The sequence below is a fragment of the Carassius auratus genome, chromosome 49, assembly GCF_003368295.1.
Source record: "Carassius auratus strain Wakin chromosome 49, ASM336829v1, whole genome shotgun sequence".
Classification (NCBI taxonomy): Eukaryota; Metazoa; Chordata; class Actinopteri; order Cypriniformes; family Cyprinidae; genus Carassius; species Carassius auratus.
In genome coordinates, this window is record NC_039291.1 from 845,042 (window position 1) to 868,516 (window position 23,475).

General features: G+C 43.4%; 1 protein-coding gene across 2 annotated transcripts in view; it reads right to left on the reverse strand.

The window, feature by feature from the left end:
• LOC113065998 (probable G-protein coupled receptor 158) overlaps positions 1–23,475 on the reverse strand; it is a 99,978-nt gene that overhangs the window by 38,462 nt on the left and 38,041 nt on the right. For both annotated transcript variants that reach the window (XM_026237546.1, XM_026237547.1), the window contains exons 3-5: positions 11,045–11,147; positions 9,021–9,250; positions 3,342–3,410 (exon numbers count right to left, since the gene is read on the reverse strand). In XM_026237546.1, the coding sequence (XP_026093331.1) occupies positions 3,342–3,410; positions 9,021–9,250; positions 11,045–11,147 (402 nt within the window). The remainder of the gene's footprint in view (positions 1–3,341; positions 3,411–9,020; positions 9,251–11,044; positions 11,148–23,475) is intronic.

Here is a 23,475-nt window from a genome sequence, read left to right on the forward strand (position 1 = left end):
CCTGTCCAGAGAGGCCTCCAGAGCACCCACCCTCCCTCCCCTTTGGAAGTTATGAGGCTCGCCTTTTGGGAGGAAGAGGTAAAATCAGACCTGTGTTCTGCTCCCCATGTGCTCCCTGTTACCCAGTTTCTCATGTGTCTGAATGTTCCTATATTTCGTTCCCTTTCAAGGGAACTTCAAACTGTGTCCTCTAGGGGCCGCTATGGGGAACACCTCGTCGTGACCTGTGTCTGAAGCATACATTTCAGACACGTAGATATTTGAGGATGCTGTGACAGAGCCTTCCATTTCTGCATGATCTCCATACAGAGATCGAAAAGAAATGAAAGAGGCCGCTTTCTTCTAGCTTACATTAGTTTCAACATAAGAGTTGTGCCGACATCGAGGCGATGCGCGAATATAAGAGAGCTTTCTTTCTGGGGGGGAGACATCCTCTCTTAATCTCCCTCCTTGCCATCTAAGCCCCTTCTAAGAAATACATCTCGCATAAATGGCAAGGGATGCGCAGCAGGTCAGGCTATGGTTTCATTACACACAATGGTGGTGCTTCAAGCATATCAGACTATACTGCTAAGAGAACAGGATAGAGGTGAGGGCCTTAATCGTGGCCATTTAGCCGAGCTGCACTGCACCACAGATCTGGAGATCGAGAAGTTCAGGGAGACGAAGGCACGCTCCGCTGCTTTCAGATCCTTCATTCCACGAAGGTCCAGGTCTGAGCCCGAACAACATAGGGGTCCTGGCATCTCTAGATCTGAGGATCCAAGATAGGCACAGAAGGCTAGTGTCGTGACTTGTGCTCCTCCCTGACCTGCAGGCAGGGGAAAGAGCAATAGTGGGTCACAAGGAGGTAAGCAGAACCTAAGGCATGTGATCCAGACGAGGCAGCGTTCTCGTCTGAATTAGAGTGATACCGAAGTATCTACTCTTTCCCTTTAGGGATTTTTAACTTCTGCTTTTAGCCTCCCCTTTCTAATAGTAACGCCAGAGGCTGACTCCGGCCAACATGTTGGTGTTTTTACAATATATGGTTCAGACATTGGTCGTGACGAGGTGTTCCCCATAGCGACCCCTAGAGGACCCAGTGTCTTGTTCTCAGGGAACCATATCTATCTATCTAACCAGTGTTAATGTTAACTAAAACTATCAGTTATCATCAGTGTTTGGAATAACGGCGTTTAAAAGAACGGCGTTAGGTAACGACGTAATTTTTTCAGTAACGCGGTAATCTAACTAATTACTTTTCCCGTCGTTACAACGCCGTTAACGTTACTGAACATTAAATGCGGTGCGTTACTATGCATTGATTTAATAAACTATGCAATCCGAACGGACCCCTGGCTCACACAGCGAGTGAGCAGGTGGGTTAATGACGAGATAAGCGGTTGTGATTGGTTAAGGCAGAGTCATGTGTTTCATGGTAGCCAATCAGAGCCAGTGTTTTTACACACATGCCGGCACACGCGCCAGCGGCGCCACACACACACACAGGCAACATCTACACAGAGATTCGCAGCAGAGATGGCGAGTCAGGAGCAATCCGATGAAAAGTTGGCTTTTTTTATGGTGAAGATATAAGCACTACTTCAAATTCCTTGTGGTCAAAGGCAAGAACGTGCATATAATGTGTACATGTAATGTGTGACACGCATCTACAAAGCTAGTGGCCAAAATCACTTTTCTTACAAAGATAATACTTGAAGTGCAGGATAAAACTCTTGCTGTCTGTTGACGTGCAATGTCTGTTCTAATGTCTGTTCTACTCATTTCAACTGACTTGTGAAAACTGAAAAAAAAAGTACACATTCTCTGACATGTAGCAAATTATTATTATTATTTATTTATTTATTTTTTACAGTAACGCAAATAGTTACTTTCCCTGGTAACGAGTTACTTTTATTATAGAGTAATTCAGTTACTAACTCAGTTACTTTATGGAACAAGTAGTGATTAACTATAACTAATTACTTTTTTAAAGTAACGTTCCTAACACTGGTTATCATAAAATAAACATTAACTGAGATAAAAAATTTAAAATATAATTGTAACGATGTACAAACTTCATAATCATCAGGAAGGAGGAGGCGGGAACCGGCGGACAATCAAATAAAACTTTAATAATCAAAATAAACACAAAACAGCGCATCAGCCCATCGCTGACGACTGACGCGAAAAAAAAAAAAAAAAAAAAAAACACAACTAAAACCCAGTTTGATTGTCATTTACAATCACTCCACCAGCCTCGCTCCTGTTCCTACGGCTCTCAGCCCCACCCCACTCCTGAGATTAATCTAGATTAAAAAATAAATAATAATAATCTATGCCCACCACTACTTTAAATACAATTAAAATAAAACCGTAAAATATAAAATTACATTTTATTCAAATATATATATTTTTTAAATAATACCATTTCAACTATATAAAATTAACATTATAACAAATGTAAATTACACCATTTGTAAATTACACCAATTACACAGTTGCCTACGTCAGATGACAAAAAAAAAAAAAAAAATAGTCTGGTCTTATACATGGCACCCATGTACACAACAGATTCCAACGTATGGCAACATGTGTCTGTGAGAAAATAATTTGTCACATAAAGGACGAGTAAATGGCTGGTCTTCCATCATCATTCCACCATCATTTCAAAGATTATTGTACTCCAGGACATTTTATGTGCTTATTGCTTTAATTATAAACCTCTAAATCAGTTCACTTTAATAATATTTACACTTCCATGTTAATACAAGCCCACAGTTTCATGTTAATGTCAGAAAAACTGCAATTACTGTAAGCCAAAAGGCTCTGCTGAATAAAGCACACAACAACATTTCCAAATCAATATCTCATCGACACATGGACATGGAGACTGTCCATCAGTGAATTATCTCTGCCATTATTTTACCCTATATTTCTTCAGAGCATATTCTGCGTCATGTTCAATGAGAATTGTTCTAAATGTCAATGCCTTTGTATATGTGAATTTTACTGTATTTTAACATTTTTCTGAGCTCAGTGTATGCAGTAATTATGTACTTCCTGTGGACAGACTTCTCATGTAAAAAGTCTATTTTTATTCTTACACTTATGCATAAATTACCAGATTTAACAGCCTTTCATGATCATGACAGGGGTCCATAGAGCTCAACTCATATTTATCCCAGAACATTTCTTTAATGCTTAAATTAGTGCCATTAAAAAGACATTCTCCTTCTAATGGCTACATTACATTGCAGCACAAGTCTAAGAATATTAGTCACCAAAGTGGCATTAATTTTAACATGCCTAAAGTAATAAAGTACATAATAAAAATGGGTGCAGTCATTAAATCTTACCGGAAAGTACAGGAGGATCGCTCCAAATAAGATGGCCTCTAGCAAAATGAGTCCTGACGCTCTGATACTCTGAAACACATAAAAAACAACATCACATTGGAAAACCTCTGTCTTTAAACTATTATTTTTGCTAGAAATGGGTCAGTGGAAAACCATCCAAATGTGACTAGTGCATATCTCTTTGCACACAAATGCATTCTCATTGGACTATTCTGATGTGTTCACAGACGTTGATTCATCTTTGTTCTCTTCACACTGATGCCTTGCCCTGGAATAAATCTGCTCTGGTTCAGACTAACCTTCACAGCTTTACATTTTATTTTGATAATCCATTTTTTGATAATTTTAACTTCATAACTACATGTCAACTACCAGTCATTAGAGTATTTGTAGACTGTCTACTTAATCTTCTATGTTGGTCCCCTAGAGTCATTCTACTGAATATAAGTAACTTTGCAAGTATGTTAACTTATTCTACTAACCCTAATCTATAAATCTAATAAGAGCTGGTTAACATGTAGTTGCAAATGAATGATAGTTAGTTTACGTGTCATTGCAAAGATACTTACTGTGTAGTTACTGTCATGTTTTACGCTGCCGGAAGAAACACGGAGCCGAGGATAAACGAAATAAGGCTTTTAATATATACAACTCATGGAGCACAGCGATAGACACACGTAAGTGAGTGAGTTAGTCACAAGTGAGGAGACCCGACCAAACAGAACTGAAAGGTAAAGGCTTATGTACAGAGGATAATGGAGAAACACAGGTGGATGGAATAACTAAATTAACAGGGACATGGAACACATGAGGAAGATAATAGACACACCTGGGAACTAATCAAACTCAACACCGAAGACACAAACTGGGTCACGGGCAAAAACACACTAAATGAGTCCAGGTGTGACAGTACTCCCCCCTCCCGGCAGGTGCGTCCTCACACCGTAGAAACAACGAGGGAGGCGTGGGTGGGAACTTGGGAGGAGGTTCCGGTGGAGGACAGACTCCCAGGAGGGGGCCAGCAGACAGGGACCACGGAGGAAGGAGCCAGGGAGGAGACAGGAGCAGGAGGAGCCAGATGGTCCACCAGAGACCAGCCAGGACGGAGATCCAAGGTGGAGTCGATGGCGGGAGGAGCCATGGTGAAGGAGGGGTCGACGACACCTGGGGGCCGACAGGCGGAGACTGCACCGGTGGGTGAAGAGCCCAAGATGGAGCAGCACAGCCGCAGAGCCAGGGGGACGTCGAGGTTCCGGAGGGCCTAGGTGGAGCAGAAGGCTCAGGCGACCAAGGCGGAGGCGGGGTCCTGGCAGACCGCTGTGGAGCCGGAGCGACCGAGGATGGAGGTGGAACCGGAGGGAAGGAGGAGCCTGACAGAGCCGGAGGGATGGAAAGACGAGGTGGAACCGGAGGAGTGGAGTCCCGAGGCGGCGGATGGTCGACGACTGACCAAGGTGGAGCCGGAGGGACGAGGGAGCCCGGTGGAGCAGGTGGGATGACAGGCCACGGTGGAGACGAGGGAGCTAAGAGCCTAGGCGGAGCCGCTGGGTCGAAGGACCGAGGAGGAGTCCAGGGCTCGGAGGCTGGAGGCGGAGACAGGGCCTTAACACGCCAAGGCGGAGCTGGAGACTGGCAGTCCAGCGGCGAACCACCGCGCCCCGATGGCGCGGACTGAGGGTGAGCTGCAGGACTGACTGGCACCAGCAGGGATGACGAGGAACTGGCTGGTCTAGGAGGAGGAGAGAGGAGAAGGATGGGAGGAAGGACAGGAGGATCAGGACTGGACGGAACCAGCGAAAGTGGAGCAGAGGGACCAGCAGGTCCTGGAGGAGGTGGGAGAGGGAGGCCGGGAGGGAACACAGGAGATACAGAAGATTCAGAGCTGGGCGGAACCAGCGGACACACAGAAGATTCAGGGCTGGGCGGAACCAGCGGAGACACCGAAGATTCAGGGCTGGGCAGAACCAGCGGAGAGACAGAAGATTCAGGGCTGGGCGGAACCAGCGGAGAGACATAAGATTCAGGGCTGGGCGGAACCAGCGGAGACACAGAAGATTCAGGGCTGGGCGGAACCAGCGGAGACACAGAAGATTCAGAGCTGGGCGGAACCAGCGGAGACACAGAAGATTCAGAGCTGGGCGGAACCAGCGGAGAAACAGGAAACTCAGTGCTGGGCGGAACCAGCGGAGACACAGAAAACTCAGGGCTGGGCGGAACCAGCGGAGAAACAGGAAACTTAGGGATTACCTCCATAGACCAGTCCATCAGATTCAGAACTTGCTCCATATGACCTTCAGAGACTGTATACAGCTCACCCTCAGTCGCAGGAGTGTGGGCAGGGCTTTCCTCCACGCCCTCGATCTTCACGAGGACTCCCACGATGCACGGTGTTGCCGGCTCACACACCTGGTCAGTCGCGCTCTCGAGTTCCGGCTCCCTGTCGGTGAATGGCTCGGGCTCTGCGGCTGCGGTGGGCTCTGGCTCCGTGTAGCGAGATGGTGGCTGGCTGGTCTCTGGGTCGGGAGTGGGACTGGCGAGATCCTCAATGGGGCAGACGGTGAAAGGTGAGCCATTTCTCGCCAGAGTCCACTCCACGAATGCGGCGAAATCCTCCCGAGGACCATCTTCGGGCGACAACACTCTGCACTTGGAGTTCAGGCTGGTGTTGTATAAGGTGCAGAGCGCGTCGTCCGGGTAGCTGGTGGCATTAGCTAATAGAAGAAACTGTCTGGTATGGTCCTCGAGAGAACGTCCTTCCTGCTTCAGCAGGAGGATGAGGAATTCGGGGCGATAGAGGGGATCCATAGAGACTACGAAAAGACTGTGAAAAAACAAAAGCAAAACGGAGGGAAAAACACGCGGTTTTATACTCTCTTCTTTGGGTCGGGTCTTCTTTCACGGTTTACGCTGCCGGAAGAAACACGGAGCCGAGGATAAACGAAATAAGGCTTTTAATATATACAACTCATGGAGCACAGCGATAGACACACGTAAGTGAGTGAGTTAGTCACAAGTGAGGAGACCCGACCAAACAGAACTGAAAGGTAAAGGCTTATGTACAGAGGATAATGGGGAAACACAGGTGGATGGAATAACTAAATTAACAGGGACATGGAACACATGAGGAAGATAATAGACACACCTGGGAACTAATCAAACTCAACACCGAAGACACAAACTGGGTCACGGGCAAAAACACACTAAATGAGTCCAGGTGTGACAGTTACAGAAAAGGATTTTTATTTTTTCTGTGGCACTGCGTCATGTATTTTTCATTTGGCCAGCTGGCTCAGGTATGTCTTCTTTAAAGTGGAGGAAATGAGAATCACATTAAGAGGCAATAGGCTCTCAAATGCTTTCTGAAATCAAACGGCCAATGGCAAGCACTTGACAGCGTGAGCTGAAACTGAACAAAATTTCTAATCCTAACTCTATTGCTTTCATTTAGACTTCCCCAGGATTTATGGATCGCTTTCAGACAGCGCCCAGATGAAGCATGCTTCCAGAGTAAATTAAAATGCTGGCACTATCAAAACTGAGTGCTCTACATATCGACAGCCTAAACGGCGCCTCACCGCAGGGATTAATGAACCTTCCTCACAATAAGTGTGTATCCAGTCTACTATTACTCAGACAACAGACTGCATGTCTGCTCAAACTGAAACAGTAGCATGTGTGGCATACGCTTCTAAAAGAAATTTTGTAAGTACAGTAAGTAGCTGTTCACATTCTTAAAATGTACACTAATCCACAGACTCCACCAAAAAAAAAAAAAAAAACTTTCTAAATGAAAAAAAGCAGGCACTTGATGGTGCTCTGGAGGAGCTGGAACTCCAGGGTGCTCTGGAGCAGCGGGGCTGGCTAACGCTAGGTGATCAGGAGACAAAGGAGGGCTAGACGGGACCAGCAGAGATGAAGGAGACTCAGGAGGGCTAGACGGGACCAGCAGAGGCGAAGGAGATTTAGGAGACCAAGGAGAGATGGATGGATAACAAAGGCTAAGGGGAGAACTGGGTGTATTTGAAGGGGAGCAAACAAAAGAACTAATGAGTTAATTAATCAAAAACAGGTGAATTAAATGATAATTAGTGGTAAAAATAGGTCACGGGGAAACAGGTGAATTGAAAACGCAGAGAAAACAGAACAAGAACTAAACATAACCCTAACAACATCCTAAAGAGTAAAAATGAATTATCCTAAAGGATAATTCAGGTTCGTTCTTGTGTGTCAAGCAAGTCCATCTGAACTGCCACTGACCATATTTAATGTGCTCTATGTATGTGTGCTTATCAGTTTTAAATATGAATGAAAGTCTAAATTAAATCTGTTCATCAGATTGTGTATCTTCACACTACAAGACTAAACCTTAATTCATATAGATTAATTAAAAAATGACTTTATTAACTTTTTGAAAATGTACCTTGAATAAATTTTATTCCATAGACTTTCAATGACTGGACAAAAATTATGAGAGAAAATATTACACATGTCTGTGTTCCAAAGATCAATAAAAGCCTTACAATATTGGAATTTTTTTTTTTTTTTGGGGGGGGGGTGACCTTTTAACTGAAATAATTCATTTATTTTGTGATAAAGATTGTCTGAATGTACATAATCCATTAAGTAGGATGTCATGGAAAACAATGTGACACTGTAGAAAAAAATAAGTTCCCTCTGTAAAGAATGGCTTTAATGATCTCTCCCTTTTCTTTCCTAACGTAATAGTTTGCAACAAATAACACCTCTTTTTCCTTCCTCTGATTTTCCTCTGAAAATTTTGTCTCTTTCCCTCTAATGTTGCAATCCATTCATTTAGTTTCCTAGAAACTCCATTCTCTCTGTCCTACAGGTATATCAACCTTGCTTGTGTCTCAACCTGTCTCTGGCTTAAATCTCCTTAACTCATATTCATAATTTAAAGTATAACATTCCTTGGCATGCTGCCTTAAATTCTGAAGTAAAACCAAAGTGCAAAGTCACAACCTGCAGTGATTAGTATACCATTGTACTTCTGCAATTATGTTGAAATTAATTAGTCATTCAACTGAGCAGAGTTGACCGATGAAAACGAAGATGTCATAAAGTGACGAAACCAAGGCTCATTGGAAATATGTGCCTTTAACTTAATTTTTTGCAAAACTCCAAAAATGTACCTATACATACATTTTCACTGCAGTTTACATCTGAAATAAACGTAGGTGGAACTGAGTGTAGGTGGAACATTATATTTAAAGCAATTAAGCTTTTAGTATCAGTTACTGAACATTTTACTTTCGAACTGCCACAATACGGACAACAACCAACAAATCACAGTCATCTGTTCTGGATAAATTTACAGCACTTTTAGTGCCAATTCTTTCACTTTGAATGTTTCGTGAAATGTGCAAAAAGCTAAGTAAAATCATTTTGTAGAAATGTAGCAACAGACATGTATAACAAAGCATAACTTAGATCACACTTGCAACTTCTTAAAAATATATTGTATCTCACAGCCATTTTGTTTCTAATTTAACAAGGAATTAAATGTCACCTAACACATAGATCACTGTACACTTGAAGTACTAGTGACTAATTGTAATGTAATTCAGCATGGAAACATCCCGGTGTCAGTAAGAACAGGATATGCTCCATGGGAACAGTTGCTATCTTAATTAGGTCCCTCCAGCAGCACATGCTCACCTTGTTCCTGCGGAAATGGTAGAGCAGCACCATACTGATGAAATCCACCAGCATGCACAAGCCCTGGAAGGAGAGCACCACCATACGCAGGGTGCTGTCACCCCGGTCCACACAAGGCACATCGTCCTTGCAAAAATCACAGCCTTCTTGGCAGGGCAGACAGTGGCTGGAACTTTCTGGAACATTCCTGTGATGTGGCAAACCCTCTGTGCCCTTCCCACTTACTTTCCCTGGAAAACAAATCAAATAAAATTGCATGATGTTCATTTAAACAACTCTGCATTACATTTTTCAGTTGCTGTATCTTACCACTTGCATAAATCAGCATATATAATAATCACACCAACAAAAAAATGCAAATAATTGTGGAATTAGCAGCCCAGACGTGACATTTAAAGTGGTCCAGCCCACCACTCCTTCCAGTCACTGGTGGACTCATCAGTAGGCAACTCACACCATTTCATGTGCTAGGCAGGGTGGATGGGTGTATACACACCATCTGGGCAGTTAGTATGGATGCACCAGTTGTCTCAGCCTCAATTGCACATCTCGAATCTATGACAATTTCATGGTATTCATTAGTTTTACTTTCTCTTAAACAGTGATTTGGGCTATCACCAAGAAATAATTGTAAAAATACTGTAGGTGTCTTTTTTACATTAGCTGACTGATGGCACTCGGTGATTACCCATGCTGCAAGTTAATATAGAAAAATATACAGGAAGCGACACCAACAATGGGATTTTAAAGGTGAAGTGTATAATGTTTCCTATGCTACAATATGTTGCAAGTTCAAGGGTTATATATACCTGTATGTATACCTATATACAGTTGTGCACATAAGTTTATATACCCCTTGTGGAATGTTCATAATTTAGGCATGTTAAATTCAATTTAGTACTATCTTGAATAAGATATTTATAACTAACAAAATTATAACTGAATTAATGAAAATGACCCCATTCAAAAATTTTTACTGTTCTAAAATGTTGACACACACACACACACACACACACACACACACACATATGTTGTGTGTGTGGATGGAGGATGGAAATATCCATGGTAGCTGGTGACTAAACGTGTGTGTGAGATTCAGTGAAGACACCGCATTACTTTAGAACTCTTCTCATTTGAATAAAAAAAATAGAGAATGCATTAATTTATGCAATGATAACCTACCAGCAATGTTAAGATGGTTTTTAAAAATATATAAATTTGAGTACATTACATTATAAATGCATTTAAACACATTATTATGTATGGGCTTAAAAACAAGATGCAAGCACTCAGAATATTGTACCTGGTGGGGAGTGCCTAATGTAAACATGAAACAAATGCCATTACCAATGTTATACTGTGGTGCAGTTATGGAGGCCCTTGATTGTCACGTTCGGCGTGACAACGCAGGAACGAAGCGAGAGAACCATGTGCAGGTATGTATCTTTAATAAGGGTAATCCAAACGGGTAATCAAGCAAAGCAGGGTCAAAACCAGTAAATCCAAAACAGAACATAAACAGGACACGAACACAGGGCAGGGCAGGGCAGGGCAGGGCAGGGCAGGGCAGGGCAGGGCAGGCAGGGCAGGGCAGGGCAGGGCAGGGCAGGGCAGGGCAGGGCAGGGCAGGGCAGGGCAAGGCAAGGCAAGGGTGACGGACATGTAACACACTGACATCAAACAAGGACTCCGTAACAAAGACAGAAACAAACCAGGTATTTATAGACAGGTGCAAATGATGAAAGTGGAAACAGCTGAAAACAATGAACAGTGACGATAAGGGGAAGTGAGACCTCTAGTGGACACCCAGGGATACACAGACCAGACACACTGTGACACTTGATAATGCAGAGGTCAACTGCCTTATCTGCCAATAGTTAGAAATGGCCCTATAGTATGCAGTTTTTAATAAATAATAAATAATAAACTGCTATATAAAATGTATTGAAGATTGCCTGAAATCGCAAGTTGTGTTAAAAAAAATGCACAAACATTGATCAATAACATTTTAACATTCAACTTACTTTTAAAGCCACTGACTGCAACTCTGCTTGGATGATAAAAGCCTCTTTTGCAGTGACATTTATACTTGTCCAGCACAAATCCATGACCTGGGATAGGCAAACACTGTGAATGAAAAGAGGATGGAAATATCAAAACTCTCAGGAAGCAAGAAAAATACACCTGGGAAAAGAAAAAAAAAATGTTTTGATGTTGTATTTACATACTTTTTTTTTCATTTTTGGATTTTTATAATTTTTTATAATACTTAATATAGTTCCTACAAGTGATATTTCTACTAGAACATTATTTTTCAACAGTCACAAAGTAAGTGTCAAATCAAATATATTACCTACTGGCATTATCCAATTTCAGTCGCAGCTACAGTGTTATGTTTTCAATTAAGATGCTTTAGTAGCTACCTCAGTAAGCAATACAATGTAAGGGAATTCATAGGTTTTGGAACAGAGAGAGAAATTATCTGCTTAATTCTGTGATGTGCACAGCTTCTTCTGTGTCAATACAGACATAGGAATAACTTTCTACTAATAGCAAAGAGCCACTGGGGAGGCTGGGCTGCCAACTCTAGAGCTGCAGTTCTGCTTTCAGCAGGTTCAGTATGTGAAAAATGTGCGTTTGACTGTGAACGGATTTAAACAGTCCTCTGATATATAATATACAAACAGGGACAGTTTTGGCACAGATCTCCTCTCATGTGCCAATGAATAATTAATCTTAATTAAAGACAGGCTCATTTGCTGAATTCAAAAATAGTAATCATAATCCTCAGTATTTCAGGCCTGAGTGTTTCATGACTCCAGTCCGGGTTCCAAAGCAGACATGTTGACCCCTGCTCAATACCGATCCACTCCAGCGCACACTTAACAAGCAATGAAGGACCAAAGCCTTCATATTTGAGCAGAACAGCAGCAACATCAGCTTTAATGAAGCATGGAATCATAGAACACTTACACAAATCCATCTTTAGAGAGAAAAGGGATCTATTTCAGTCTTTCATGCTTTTATAGGATCAGGGTTTGAAAACCCATAGCCACAGGAGAATGGCCAGAGAGCATTATATGGGCTCACAGATCAGTGTTGGGAGAATCACGCTACAAAAGTAATTACATTAAAGGTAGTATAACTTTTTTCCTGTAACGCAGTAATATAACACATTACTAATACAATTTGTATTAGTACCAGAGAAAAAGTTCCCCAGGTAAACCATTTTTTTCTATTTCCTGCTGCTGGAATTCCATGGTTGAGATGACTGCAGAGACAGATTCTACATCTGTAACACGCTGACCCTTTTTTTTCAGTTCAGCAGAGAAAATGACTAGAGAGAATTGACGTGCTACATATAAACAATATTATTTGTTCTATTTTCCTGTCAAAATAACAGCGTTCCTATGGAAGTCTTCAGCTTTTAAGAGCAGCCGGGTTTTCCGGTAGTGGGTGAAGTTAATGTGCAAACAGCAATCCCATTGGTTGGTGCTCACCCATTATCGTCCCTGTTTTGATTTCAGCAAATCGGTTCAAGCAAACACACAAAGCCTGATTAATATTCATGAATCCAGCAGCTCATTAATCCTTGGTAATCCTTAGTATAGTTTTATGTTAGAATTCATATCATTATTATCCAATCAGTATTTTTGTTAGTTTTTCCCCTCAAATTTTTTGTCACAAACATTGAATGACAGAAAAAACAACCACTTCTCAAGTTAAAAAATGTTCAGTTAAAATGACTAATATGCATTCAAACATGCACAGTAAAAAACGTTGGGTGTTTTTTTTAACCCAACCGTGGGTCCCATATTGGGTCAATGTGTTGGGTTATCTTAAAATTTGTTGTGTCATTTCTTTTTTTTTAATTATTATTATTTAGTGCATGCGATCTTGCAACTATGAGAAGTTAGATGTACAGGGGCTCTTGGGATGTAATTTCTCGTGTGAGAACTTGTGTTTACCTCTCTTCCTCTCTTCCTTTGAGGAGGTTGAGGCGGTCAGGGGCTGCTGGGCAGAGCAGCCCCAACCCTACCATGTTCCAGCCCCTCGCGCTGGGGGTGTCACTTTTTGTACTCTGCAAACGCTAGAGCCAGAGTGGCGCTCCCAGGCTGAAGACTTCTATTGGAAAGCAGTTCTGCGGACTGTCATTTTTGCTGGATAGCCTTTGCCATAACGTCCTAACACCTAAGGCCTAGGGCTGTTTGAGGGCCAGCTCTCTCTGGGGTAGAGCAGTGTACACTTTAGGAGGTTCCCTTAGGAGGTCACATGGTGGTGTGGGAGCCCCTGCCAAGTGTGCTTCCTGGGGTCCTTCCCCGAGCAGGCTCTAGTCTACGTAGCAGACAATGTGGGTCTGAGCACCGTTGTTTTTTAGGAAACTTCAGCTATGAGAGTCTTGATGCTGTGGCTCAGGACCACGGAGGGCAGGCCCCTCTGGGGAAGAATGGTGTAGACTGCATTACACGGTAACCATCCCTCCTCAGTGCCCTCAGGAGATCGATCTGCCAACCCTGCTGGTGTTCCAGGGTGCAGCGGTCACCGGCGAGCGCTTCTCTCAGTTACCTCCCAGAGATGTAGCGGTGCTGAGAAGCTCGCATCCTCCTGGGAGGTTTCCAGAGCAACTAGTTCAGCCATCTCCTGCCGGTGCGCCACTACATGGCACCGAGCTAATGGCTGAATTTCCTTAGATTTCCGTAGATTATTTGGCAGCATCAAAACTACTGCCAAATGTGTCTCAGTGGGTCCTGCACACTGTAGTGAGAGGCCACAGAATCCCTGATCAGGCTCTGGTAATGGAACAGAAGTAGATACTCACTGAGGACGGAGACCATTGAGGTGGTCCTCCTCTCGTTGCAGAGTCCGGGTCTTACAGCCGGTACTTCACTGTTCCGAGGCGGATGAGGCCCCGCTTAGTCATGTGACTGAAGTTCAGCATGCTTGCAAAGACCAAGTTTAAAGGACTGGTGTGTCACGATCGATCAAAAAGATGCACTTATCTCCATCCTTCCTCATCAGAAGTTCCTCAGGTTTGCTTTTAGGGCAAAAGCCTACCAATACGGTTCTTCCTCTGGCCTTGCACTCTCACCCCACACTTTCATCACTTAACCAGATTGCCGTTCAGTTGATATTTGCTCAATCAGAGCAGATGACAGTTCGGCATTGAGGTGTCGTTCTCGCTCACATGAAAGAGCTGGGGTTAAGGTTTAACGGCAAGAAAAGTGAGCTTTCTCCAGTACAGCTTTCTCTCCCCACTTCGCATGCTACAGGTCACGCGGCTGTGCCTTGGACATGTGGAGAAAACCTTTGTTTTTGTCTCAGGGTTCAGGGAGCTCCTTGTCGGCGCGTAATGCTAGTGATGGACATGATTGCCCATCTTGCCCGTGGTCTGTGGAGTGGCCGCCATCTGACATGGCATATTATCTGCCCAAGGCCATGCTTTGAGCACTACATTACTTTCTCCCAGACCTAAGAGATCAGCATGTGTTGCTGACAACACAGCAGTGGTCTCTTACCAAGGAGCTCTGCGCTCACGCCGTTTATACACACTAGCTTACCAGATCCTTCTGTGGTCCCGGGGCGAACTCCTCTCACTGAGGGCAGTCCACATTCCTGGCCATTCCTTAATATGGGAGCAGACACCCTGTCGAGGCAGGGGCCTAGGCCAGGGGAATGGCGGCTTCACACCGAGGTGATGATCTGTTTGCAACCGAGAGACATCGCACCTGTGTTGGGGCTGGGCGGGGTCTTTAATGATGGATGCAGCTCTTATGTGGACTCTGCCTGTGGTAAATGGCCTGCAGAAAGGTCAGTTGAGTCCTGATGATCTTCTCAGCAATCTTCACCACTCTCTTGCAGTTTCTCACTGTATGCATACAGTATTGGACCCCATTGTATTTAAAGCTGCTCACCTTTTCCACTTAGAGCTCTCGGACAAACAGTGGCTGGTGGAGTTCTCTTTTTCTTCAAGTCCAATATCATCTCCTTTGTCTTATCTGTGTTGAGGGTAAGACTGTTGTCCTCACACCAAGGCACAAGACTGGCCATCTCCATCCTGTAGGCCACTTGATCCCCGCCAGTGATCCGTCCTATCACTACGGTGTCATCAGAGAACTTCAGTATGATATTGTTCTTGTGGGAGGCTACACAGTCATGTGTGAACAGTGTGTAGAGGATGGGACTGAGAACACAGCCTTGTGGGGTGCCAAAGTTTGTTATGACAGTGTCTGAGGTCCTATTTCCAATCCTAACATACTGTGGTCTGCCAGTCACAAAGTCTAGGATCCAGTCAAAAGTGTGGTGTGTAGTCCAAGTACAATCCATCTTTGGGTGTTAAGCCGATATGCGTACTGCAGTGGATCCAATATGTTCATCATACTCCTCTGAATGTGAGTTAGCACCATTCTCTCAAAAGACTTCATAATGAACGAAGTGAGTGCTACTGGCCTGAAGTAGTTCAAGCAGGTTGGGGGCTTTTCTTGGGAAGGGGGAAAATATCTGTGGTCTTGAAGCAGGTGGGGATGATGCTCTGACTGAGGGAGAGGTTGAGAGCTTCTTGGCTCTCTGTAAGGCTAATGTTGCTAAAGCTACTATTTTATCTGCCTGTTTTCACCAATGCTGCCTTCACGTTCTACCAGAATGATCATAAATAGGAATGTGGTAATTAAAAATTGCATATGAAAGCAATGTGAAGTCTAATGTGTCTAACATCTAAGTCTAATGTGCTTGAATTTGTAGAGCTCATAATGGTATTATGAGCATGTGAAGGCACAATTAGACCAGTTATGCCGCTATTTTTATTAAGCCATGCTTCCCATCTGTGTAATTCATAAATTTGCATTTACTGAGGAATACAGTTAAATTATGTGAAATCGTCATTTAATAGACAGAGCCGTAGATCACGATATTGCGTAGCTTGTCAGTGATCTATGGCTCTGTCTATTAAATGCCGCTCCATTTGAAAGCAGGTGTTGGCGATTTAGTAGTAATCACGTTACCAGATTTACTGACTAGGTGCACATGATCATATTGTTAGACATATCGCCCAGCCCTAGTAAAAGTCGTACTTAATAGTTAGTTAGTAGTTAGTACTGTCAGTTAGTTAGTAATGAAAATTGGTCTCCTAACTAAGATGTGACCGTCAAAACTGAAACGACCAATAGTATGAGCTTGGGTGGGGCTGTACATTTGGCAGACAGTGTTCTGGAAACCTGTTTGAAACAGTCATTATTTTTGCAATTACATTTAGTGCCACTTGTGGCAAAGAAATAACATACTTTAAGTTTTCCTGTGAAAAACAAGCACACTTTTTAAACCTTTAAAAAATACTACTTAAAGGGTTTAGTTTACCAAAAAATTAAATGAGGCTGTGACGTCTTTATAATATTTCATGTCGCCCGTGGTGATGTCCTGTAATGCGAACTGAGCCTCTTGTTGCTCCTAAAACTCTTGCAGCTTCAGAGATACACATTCGTCAACATCACAACATCTCAAATAAAGCTTCTTCTAAATGCTGAAATGTAAAACTGAAAAGTACATGGGAGAAGACTCGTGTAGTGCTCCTGTAAAAAAAAAATATATATATATACATGTAAATTGAGATATAGCTTTCACTTCAAAAGGCTATGGTTTAACTGATTAAATATGAGTGCTGCAAGTTTCAAAGTCAGGTGCTGCGCTGCTTTGCTTACTGTGGTTACCAGGGAAATGTCTTTTCCTGCTGGCAGAGAATGAATTTGCCCGTTTCAATGAGTCCTTCTGCTCTTTGGTTAGAACAAAATGGCCCATATTTTTACCTAGAAATCATGCAGTTGTAAATGTAAGGTTGTAGGATAAATGTAGGATCGTGTAGAGCCATTTTAAGCTGCATTGAATCTGCAATTTGGACCTTCAGCTTGTTGGCCACAACTGAAGTCCTTTATATGGAGAAAATCTGGGAATGTTTTTCTAAAAAAACCTTAATTTCTTTTCGACTGAAGAAATAAAGACATGAACATCTTGGATGACATTGGGGTAAGGAAATTATCAGCCATTTTTATTCTGGAAGTAAACTAATCCTTTAAACAGAAAGCATGGCTTCCCCCTCAAGGGAACTTCGAACTGCGTCCTCTGAAGGGACACTATGGGGAACACCTCGTCGTGACCCGTGTCTGAAGCATACTTTGAAAAAACGCCAACTCGTTGGCCGGTGACAGCGTCTGACGTCACTACCGGCGCGACTATAAATAAGCGACCGGAGAGCACGTCATTTATCTTCTTCGTCTTCATTTGACTGTTTTGTTTGAAGTGTGCGTTTGAGAAACGACCACGGTAAGAGCGATCTTTACTTTTGTTATCATGGCTTCCACTAGCAAGGTGTTTAGGCAGTGCGTGCGTCCGTGTCAGCGTTATTTGACACCGGATGACACACACAGTCTTTGCGTTTTTTGTTTGGGCGAAGAGCACGCGCGCGATGTCCTTGAGGGGGCGATTTGCGTGCACTGTGAGCGTTTTTCCATGAAAAAGCTCCGCTCTCGTTTGTCTCTCTTTTCGAGGAAAGAGGGACAGCCATCTGTCTCCCGCGGCTCAGGACCCGCCGCTGTTGAGGCACGGAGGAGAATGAGCTCGTGGGGATCACAGGTGGACCTCGTTGAAGAGTTTAGAGAGGGACTTTCTCTTTCTCGCTCTTCGGCGGCGGACGAGAATGAACTTCAGGAGGAAGACGTGTTATCATTAACCCTTTCTGATACTGAAGTTAGTGCTCTGCTGGGTTCTACCCAGGAAGAGCAGGAGATGTCTGAGGATGGCGAAGAAGCTGAGGCTGAGCCTTCTCAATCCTCCTGCCCTGCGTATGAGGAGCTGTTAGAGGTTATGGATCGTGCCACAGCAAAGTTAAACTTGCCATGGAAACGTACCAGCAAAATAACGCCGCGAGGTCGCCTTGATGAGCGTTATTTATCTGACCATAGCCCTCCAGCCCAGGTGAGCCTTCCATTCTTGCCTGATTTACATGCGGAAATCGAGAAAGAATGGAAGAGGCCATTTTCTTCTCGCATCCATCGGTTTCAGCATACGAGTTATGCTAACATCGAGGGCATGCGCGAAAATGGCTATGAGAAGATGCCCCCTGTAGAAGAGACGCTGGCTAGCTATCTCTCTGTGGGGGAAACATCCTCTCTTAAATCTCCCTCTTTGCCATCTAAGCCCCTCCAGGATACATCCCGTTTAAATGGCAAAGCATACGCAGCAGCAGGTCAGGCTGTGGCTTCATTGCACACTATGGCGGTGCTTCAGGCTTACCAGGCTGACCTGCTGAGGGACCTGGATAAAGGCGAGGGCCTTTCAGCTGATCAGGTGGCCGAGCTGCGCCGCACCACAGACCTCTCTCTCCGTGCTACCAAGCAGGCCGCCTCCGCCATGGGTAGGTCTATGGCTGCCATGGTAGTAACGGAGAGACATCTGTGGGTGAACCTGGCAGACATCGGGAAGAAAGAAAGGGGCTTTCTTCTCGATGCTCCGGTCTCGCCTTCTGAGCTTTTCGGTACCTCCGTCGAGATGGTGGTTGAAAAGTTCAGGGAGGCAAGGGCGCGCTCAGCTGCTTTTAAAACCTTCATTCCACGAAGGTCCAGGTCCGAGCCCGAACAACATAGGGGTCCTGGCCCGTCTCGTTCTGAGGATCAAAGACGGGCGCAGAAGGCTAGTGTCGCGGCTCGCGCTCCTCCCCCGCCTATGGGCAGGGGCAAGAGGAATCGTGGGTCGCGAGGAGGTAAGCAGGACCTGAGGGATGTGATTCAGACGAGGCAGCGTTCTCGTCCGAATCAGAGCGATACCTAGAGCGAACAGTAACTGTTTTTTATGTTTAACTTCTGCTCTTTTCCTCCCTTGCCTGAATTCCCCTGCGACCACCAGCTCTCCACCTGATCGAGGTTAGGTGGGGGAGAATTTCTCTCATAACAGTCTCATATACTGGACCTATGATGTTTTTGGTTGGTTCTATATTCATAGTAACCACCTTACTGATGGTCCGGACTATAAGGAGGCGCCCTGTGAGCAGGGTTCCACTACAGGAGGATGGGTGAGTAAAAAAAAAAAAAAAATGTAACCCTTTTTCTGTATATACTTATGAGTTGAATTGCTGGTGGTCATATGTCTACTAACTTTCTAAGTGAGTCTCTTTTACAGTGCTCAGTCATGGCATCTAATAACACCCGTCAGCACCGTCCTTCCGGCCTCGTGCTCTGGTATTAGGCGGCCGAGATCACGGGCTTCTGTGGGAGCCTCGCTGATCATCAGAACTGGCACGGCACTGCAGGAGATTTCATGAATGTTGGCCAGGTCACCCTGAGGGGCCTCCTGACCGCTTATATAAACACCTCTGCGATGCTTAGGAACCTGTAGGTACGCACGTTACATTCTGTGTACTTCTTAAAGTGGTAAATGTGCACGCAAGTCTCTGCACATTTTTCTAAAATCCTGTATGGTAAGGGTTACGCGCTCAGCTTCGTTCCCTTTTTCGAGATGTTTAGACTTTGGTTCCTTTGGCTCTTTTCAGCCGGAGTGCATTTGTTTACACTCAAGCATTGCTTCCCTCATCAAGGGATATTGGAGCGGTTCTCGCAGTAATTTTAACCACGGGCCCCTTTTTCCAAAAAAGAAGGGTCACGTGTTATTACGCTACTCTGAATTCAGAGTTCCTCTCGTTTGACGGTGTTCTCTGCTTTCCCCCTTCAGAGTGCCACGAGAACCCCTCCCTAGAACAGTATTTTAAAATCCATACTATGGTAAGTGTGCACGTGTACTCTTTGCACACTTTCTGAAATCCACTCTGTGGTAAGTTCGCACGCTAAGGCTCTGCGTTCTTTCTAAAAATCCTTTATGGTAAGGGCTTCGCGCGGTGGCTTCGTGCCCTTTCTTGAGTTGGTGTAAAGCCCCGTTCATCTTGGGCGCCACTCCATTCAGGTATCCTTGAATACCTATCTAGCAGGGGTTTGCTACCAGGGTTCTGTTGAGACAGCTCCTTCGAAAAATTTTTGCAAGAGCAAGCGGTAGCCCCTGTGTGACAGGCAAGACCTTGTATAATACTGGTTTCTTAGCCGTATCCCTTTAAAGGAATCCTTCCTATTCCAAGCCTTTAAGCTCTACCCCGGGTCGAGGCCCTGATCAATTAAATTGGGTATGTAGCTTAGGCCTTTGGCCGTAAGGGATAGTGTCACAGACAGCTGTCTAAACGTCCTAGGGGCAACTCCCATAAGAATGGTAGAGTTGGTACTTAGTGTTCGCCATGGTCTGGCCTGCGCTCCCCTCAGCATGGCGGCGTGGGTATACTGTTCCCCATAGTGTCCCTTCAGAGGACGCAGTTCGAAGTTCCCTTGAGGGGGAACGTCTCAGGTTACGTATGTAACCATGGTTCCCTGAGAGGGAACGAGACACTGCGTCCTCTAGATCCCTTGCCATGCTTCGGACGCAAGCTTCACGAAGAAGATAAATGACGTGCTCTCCGGTCGCTTATTTATAGTCGCGCCGGTAGTGACGTCAGACGCTGTCACCGGCCAACGAGTTGGCGTTTTTTCAAAGTATGCTTCAGACACGGGTCACGACGAGGTGTTCCCCATAGTGTCCCTTCAGAGGACGCAGTGTCTCGTTCCCTCTCAGGGAACCATGGTTACATACGTAACCTGAGACGTTTTGCTTACCAAGGAGTTCTAGCATGTGATCTATTATCTCTGATGGATATGAATCTCTGAGGCTGGACAGGGAAAGTAAACAAAGTGCTCTTTCAGTCTCTGATAAACTGTATGGCAGGGTCACCAATGTACTGTAGCTTGAGTGCTAGCAAAGATACACAGAGTTCTGGACTGCAACTGAAACTCAGCGGTCACATTTATTTAAACTGCAGCAGAACCATTCATCAACAACAACTCTCTTTCTTAAAGGGAAACATTCAGTATCTTAAAACCATGTATGTATGTATGAGTGTGTCAGAGCTGTGTGAATTGTGTCTATTGTTCAGTAATGTGTGAGATGCTTATATCTACTCTTATAGTATGATGTTTTAGTTAACAATGACTTTCATTGAATAAACAAAATATACTGAGATGTTTCTCAAATTATCTTCTTGCATGTACAGTATTGTTCAAAATAATAGCAGTACAATGTGACTAACCAGAATAATCAAGGTTTTTCGTATATTTTTTTATTGCTACGTGGCAAACAAGTTACCAGTAGGTTCAGTAGATTCTCAGAAAACAAATGAGACCCAGCATTCATGATATGCACGCTCTTAAGGCTGTGCAATTGGGCAATTAGTTGAATTAGTTGAAAGGGGTGTGTTCAAAAAAATAGCAGTGTGGCATTCAATCACTGAGGTCATCAATTTTGTGAAGAAACAGGTGTGAATCAGGTGGCCCCTATTTAAGGATGAAGCCAACACTTGTTGAACATGCATTTGAAAGCTGAGGAAAATGGGTCGTTCAAGACATTGTTCAGAAGAACAGCGTACTTTGATTAAAAAGTTGATTAGAGAGGGGAAAACCTATAAAGAGGTGCAAAAAATGATAGGCTGTTCAGCTAAAATGATCTCCAATGCCTTAAAATGGAGAGCAAAACCAGAGAGACGTGGAAGAAAACGGAAGACAACCATCAAAATGGATAGAAGAATAACCAGAATGGCAAAGGCTCAGCCAATGATCACCTCCAGGATGATCAAAGACAGTCTGGAGTTACCTGTAAGTATTGTGACAGTTAGAAGACGTCTGTGTGAAGCTAATCTATTTTCAAGAATCCCCCGCAAAGTCCCTCTGTTAAAAAAAAGGCATGTGCAGAAGAGGTTACAATTTGCCAAAGAACACATCAACTGGCCTAAAGAGAAATGGAGGAACATTTTGTGGACTGATGAGAGTAAAATTGTTCTTTTTGGGTCCAAGGGCCACAGGCAGTTTGTGAGACGACCCCCAAACTCTGAATTCAAGCCACAGTACACAGTGAAGACAGTGAAGCATGGAGGTGCAAGCATCATGATATGGGCATGTTTCTCCTACTATGGTGTTGGGCCTATTTATCGCATACCAGGGATCATGGATCAGTTTGCATATGTTAAAATACTTGAAGAGGTCATGTTGCCCTATGCTGAAGAGGACATGCCCTTGAAATGGTTGTTTCAACAAGACAATGACCCAAAACACACTAGTAAACGGGCAAAGTCTTGGTTCCAAACCAACAAAATTAATGTTATGGAGTGACCAGCCCAATCTCCAGACCTTAATCCAATTGAGAACTTGTGGGGTGATATCAAAAATGCTGTTTCTGAAGCAAAACCAAGAAATGTGAATGAATTGTGGAATGATGTTAAAGAATCATGGAGTGGAATAACAGCTGAGAGGTGCCACAAGTTGGTTGACTCCATGCCACACAGATGTCAAGCAGTTTTAAAAAACTGTGGTCATACAACTAAATATTAGTTTAGTGATTCACAGGATTGCTAAATCCCAGAAAAAAAAAATGTTTGTACAAAATAGTTTTGAGTTTGTACATTCAAAGGTAGACACTGCTATTTTTTTTGAACACACCCCTTTCAACTAATTGCCCAATTGCACAGCCTTAAGAGCGTGCATATCATGAATGCTGGGTCTTGTTTGTTTTCTGACAATCTACTGAACCTACTGGTAACTTGTTTGCCACGTAGCAATAAAAAATATACTAAAAACCTTGATTATTCTGGTTAGTCACATTGTACTGCTATTATTTTGAACAATACTGTATGTTGTATTACGTTAGGACAGTTGTATCCTAAACATTTATGTGTAATCATTTTAATGCTAAATGAAATCAAATATTTCATTCTAAAGGTACTTTTTGTAACGTCTACTAGATTCTTTTCTCATTTTACACGATAATGGCACACTCAATCTTGTAGATATTTTCACAACCCGATTTAATTTTGCAACTAATTATATTAATGAATCGCCACATCATGTAATTAGTTTAAACATTTTAATTGACTGACAGCCCTGTTATAACCATGGGGAAAAATATAGTCATTACTGAAGATGAATAAACGACTCGTGTGAACATGGTCAATGATCAGTCTATAAATGATATATATTGAAATGTCAAACAATTATAACCACATACACTGATTTTAGGTTTTAGGATAAATGTTTCAGTTTAACATCAGGATTGTCCTGAAGAAATAAACCAAATAATTTAAGATTGCACACAGATTTGTAAGATGGTTTTGACAAAGGAATAGTTCAGCCACAAATAAAACATTCTAACATGGTGTTAGAATGGGTGGTGTTAGAAAGCTGTGTGTTATAGTAAACAAATCCATCATTAAGGCATTTTTTTTACTTTAAACCATTCCTTCCGGATAAGTCACAAGTCCTCTAACATTGCTTTCTCCTGTGTCTCATCTTCATTAGAAGAGAAAAACCTTACAAAAAAGAATAATAATTAAAAAAATGGTACATGAAAAATG